Genomic DNA, 4,616 nt, shown 5'->3' with positions numbered 1-4,616 from the left:
GGAGAATACCATTTAATTTCTATAAATGAAGGCTATTAACAGAACGAATCAGAGGTCAGAAGATACCAACATGACAAGGAGCCGCCGGGCCTTTCCTCTGAATCAATTTCTTACAAAGTGATGCGATATGGTGGAAAGATAAGCCTGGGTTTCTTAACAAACATGGCTCCATCTGACACAAGATATGTTGAATCAAGAAGAACATAAACGTTAATCCCCAATTCACCCCTCTAGACTTCCTCGTCAAGTACGGATCTTTTCTCTCCCTCCCTCTTCTATCCACAGATACGAAATAAATGGAACAACAGGAACGGGACGCGCGCCCGCTCACGTACACGAGGATTCGGTTTCTCCTGGGAACGCGTCGGTTTTCTGACAAGTCATTTTTTATGTTTCTTTCCAATACGACAGGTCCTTCCTAACCCCGCCCAGTAACGTCGATGTGACGTCATATTATGTTGTAAGCCCCTTCAATCGGTCTAGGCGGGATTATAAATGAACCGAGCAGCTGGAAAAACTTATAAGCTACTCATCCAGAAGCATCAAATAGACTTAAAGCAACGGAAGTTAAAAACTCTCTAATATTTGCTTTGGATCTTTTACCTTCAATATGATGATGTGGAATAAACCACCGTTTCACAAGATGAAGATACCAAAGAACTTGGAGTTATCGTAAGTACGACCTAATTTTTACTTCGTTTTTGCTACTCGGCTATATTTCTCAGAAAGAGGCGTGGTTATTACATTTCAGAAACTAGAGCTACCTTCTTTACGATAAATTTATGAGTTCCATCACCTAAATTTTAGAATTTATCGCACCTGATAAAGATTTAATTTAAATAGGAAAGACGAAAGAAAGGTGAGACAGGTATCTGCTTCCTTATGTAACTATTGTTTACGATAGTATTAGTACTATATTTCCATATTCTTTATGTAGAATCCTTTTTATTTCCCAGTTTCAAATGATAGCACATGATGAAAATAATTACAATTTAATCAATACTTTTAAAATAGTTATAATTTCCCATGAATTTTGAGTATAGAATGTTGGCGTCAGAAATCACTAGTAACTTTGACCTTTTGTGTTTCAGAATGTTCATGAGATTTTCTAAGCCAGCTCACCTGATTACCTTGCTGACTGTCGTCTACCTTGGGTTTCTGTTATATCCACAAAAGCCACAAATAATAGCAGCAAAGGAGCCTTCCACTATTAGCATGCTATTGTACTTGAGTTCATTTGCAATACATTTTGGTACTCAAATATGGATGACATTTATATCGGGTAAATATCAATTACCCTCTGAATGTTTTAAATAAGTTTCAGTTTTGTATTTATTTTCTTAATTTGTTTTTATTTTCATATATTTCAAATGGAAGATAATATTAAGGAACTATAAATACGAGATGTTAATAGTCAATTAAGGATTATTTTAAAGGATATTAATGTTTTGGCAAATCAAATTAACGATAAATTGTAGATCAGCGTATTCATCAGATATGATAAAAACTGCAATTTGGCCACAGGAGCAAAGTGTCAAATATAGGATTAATAAAGAACAATGTCTGTGTTTCTGCGTAGGGCAAAATGTTACCTCTAAAGTACTCTAATATGAATATTACTCGTTTTTTTAAAGGTAGGGTAGTTACATTTGTACAATTATTTGAGTTGCATAAAAAATGCGTTACAAATCTCACTAATAAAGTAATGTATATGGTGTACGTATCATACAAAGATTACGTTAAAATGAATTTTATTCAAGATGTTATAAAGGACATTTATACTTGTAAATATTTTTTGTGATCTTATTGGTGTCATTTTCTTGTAGGTATCGTTTTGTTCTTCAAACTTCCACGCAACTTGTTCAGCATGGTTCAAAAACAACTATTTCCTAAATATTTCCTGCTCAACGCATTTCTCAGTTTCGTCACTCTGGCCACTTTCGTCGGACACCAGAGTAACAGCAAGAACAGCGAACCACGTCTTCAGGTGAGACTGTAAATCATCTTCTTTCGTAACACTAAAATAGAGTAATACAAATACATAAAATTATTATATGTGTCTGCATAATGTATATATTATATATAATGTTCTATTTCGCACGTTGTGCATAATGTATATGGTGTAGCTCAATTTACAAAAAAGACAAGGAAGTACGTGTCGCAGGGAAAAATTTCTATTTTATGTTAGAAAAAACATTTATTAACAGGATTAAACTATAAATTTTAGACTAAACCATATATTATATTCATTTGTAATTTAACTTGATATTCCATTTAAAAGCATTTTACAATGCAACCGAAGTATTTGATTGGTTGAAAACTAGTGACTCAACTGGAGGTGTGGTGCCTACGTGCTCAGATTCACGTGCACCGGTGGCACGTGCTTTCCCTTGTACATTCCTTTCGTTTTTTCGTTTTTTTGCCTACCATTTATTATTAAGTTCGTTGTTCGTCCTTCATCACCACCTTAGCGGAATCTATTTCCGAGGGACGCTCGTGCTTGCCCTTCTTTAAAGATTTCAACAGAACAGGTTTTGATCAACATATGTGAATAATACTAAATATGTATAATTTATGCATAATTAAAATTGACCGTTATGTCAGTAACTGAGCTAACTGCAAACAATGCTTAGAAATACTTCCATCTCAATAGATTTACACTAAAATGGGTTTTAATCCTCATTTACTTATTGCTATAAAAACTTCAGTTCTCGTATATTACCTTGACGCTTTATTTAAATATTGATTATTGAGTCCACACTGATGTTTTCGTTGCTTTAATGCTCAAGCGATAAAACTTGTATTATAATTATATTTTTAATTCTTTTATTCACAATTTGTTTTTAAGTTTATTTTTTAAAAGGGTTGTTTTTCTAACAGTCATGCTTTTTAAAAATATTTTCATCTCAATCTAAGTTCAGACCTTTTCACTTTTTCAGATATGGGCTTTGTCGCTATGTTTTCTAATTCAAGTGGTAGCGCGGTTGTACATTTTACCTGTAATGGTTGGACTTCTCGAAGCCCGGCATGCCATTGAAAAGGAAGCAGGAATTGGGATGGAAGTAGGACGTCACGATCCCGGCAGGTTGCGTTATTGCCCTCATTACACGAAACTTCACATCCAGTTTCGGAAGTTCCACATACTCTGTGCCATTGTCAACCTGATAGCCATAATCTGCAACGCAGTTCACATGTATCATCTGGCATCTAAGTTATGTAGTTCATTATGAGGAAAGCTACCAATTAGATTACAAAAATCTGAACTCAAACAACGTTAACTTTAGTGTATTGTCTTCTTGTTTGATGACGACACAGAACTCGACAAGTTTTATTAAAGTCTTATCAAATTATTAGTATGAATTGAAATGCACTGTTTCAGATGTGTTCTTGTATGTTTCATCACCATAATTTTATTAAACACCGAACTCTCCTCTTTATTCGTTTTGAATAGTGATGGTGGCGCCTTTAATGGGTTTTATCTAATATTATCTTAGAACTAAATTTATTACCTTGTATATTAACTAAGTTTTTGCTGATTCCTGAGTTTTTTTATTCACGTGATTCATCAAGCATTTCTATAATATAGTTAGCAAGCAAATTTATGTAAGAACTCTAAAAAGATAGTTGTCAGTCATCAACTGTGACAATTTACTGTAAAATGCTTTTCTCTTGTGTATTTAATTATGACCTATAAGTTAACAGGATATATCATCTCTTATGTATTTCATCGTAGATTGTAAATATTGTAAATATCAATGACTCCAGCTGTTACATAGTCACTGAAGTCAAGATATTGTTAGACCATATTGGTCAAGTAATTGCGTGTTGTGCTGAAACTTAGTGATATTTCTAGCTTTCATTCAATGTCATCCTAATAAGTTATGATCATAGTATTTTGCTATAACGATGAAAATAAAATATTTGGTATTATCTTTAAAAAATTGTCATTATTCCGAGCTAAAGAATGAAATAATATAAGCGATCTTCCTATAATACTTAAAATTGAGAACAAGACCACAAATTAACAAAACAAAGTCGGATAATACATTGAAATAAAATGTATAAAAGAAACTGCTTTGCTTGCTTTTATTTCATTCTACTGGTTTTCATAAACGCAACTGAGAACCTTCGAAAACTAAATAATATACAATATTCAATAAAGGTGTACGTCCTTATCATCACGTCTCGAATCAGGGATGAACACAATATATCTTAATGCGCATTAGTTCATTGAGAACTTGTAAGTCAATGCCACAAATAAACACAGAGTCATATATAAACACATAGAAAATACAAATACAAAACGATGCCATTTAAATATGAACATCACATGTTGATTATGAAAATAAATGTTCGTAACGTAACTGTTAATTAATTTTCAGAATAAAGAGTGAACTTTTTTAATTTACATCTCAGAAACAATATCAAGTAAAAATTAAACAAACTAAAATATTTATATAAACACAAAACATTAACCTAGCACTATGAATATAACTACTATTTATAAATGGCGATAAAAATATACACAACAAAGAATTTAGATGCAGATCAATATAAGAAAGTTAAGAATACTTATATATAACTGAAAACAACCCCATTTCAACTGTGGTTAGAAA

The 4,616-nt window shown here is 32.5% G+C and overlaps 1 protein-coding gene across 1 annotated transcript; it reads left to right on the top strand.

Moving 5' to 3' along the window:
- Positions 1–419: 419 nt before the first annotated feature.
- Positions 420–3,395, top strand: LOC106473514 (transmembrane protein 205-like). Its single transcript, XM_013934231.2, has 4 exons — positions 420–672; positions 1,092–1,282; positions 1,827–1,987; positions 2,940–3,395. Exons 1-4 carry the CDS (start codon positions 611–613, stop codon positions 3,228–3,230), a joined length of 705 nt encoding a protein of 234 aa, XP_013789685.1. The 5' UTR covers positions 420–610; the 3' UTR covers positions 3,231–3,395.
- The last annotated feature ends 1,221 nt before the right edge of the window (positions 3,396–4,616 follow it).

The sequence above is a fragment of the Limulus polyphemus genome, unplaced genomic scaffold (assembly GCF_000517525.1).
Source record: "Limulus polyphemus unplaced genomic scaffold, Limulus_polyphemus-2.1.2 Scaffold5, whole genome shotgun sequence".
Taxonomy (NCBI): Eukaryota; Metazoa; Arthropoda; class Merostomata; order Xiphosura; family Limulidae; genus Limulus; species Limulus polyphemus.
Note: the sequence above shows the minus strand (reverse complement) of the source record. Positions and strands in the feature narration are given on the sequence as shown.

What these genes read in the sequence shown, in the direction of transcription:
- LOC106473514 (XM_013934231.2), top strand. Translation starts at nt 611, where the DNA reads ATGATGATGTGGAATAAACCACCGTTTCACAAGATGAAGATACCAAAG. An exon ending in CCAAAGAACTTGGAGTTATC is followed by an intron (nt 673 to 1,091) that starts GTAAGTACGACC and finishes TTTGTGTTTCAG; the next exon opens with AATGTTCATGAGATTTTCTA. An exon ending in ATGGATGACATTTATATCGG is followed by an intron (nt 1,283 to 1,826) that starts GTAAATATCAAT and finishes ATTTTCTTGTAG; the next exon opens with GTATCGTTTTGTTCTTCAAA.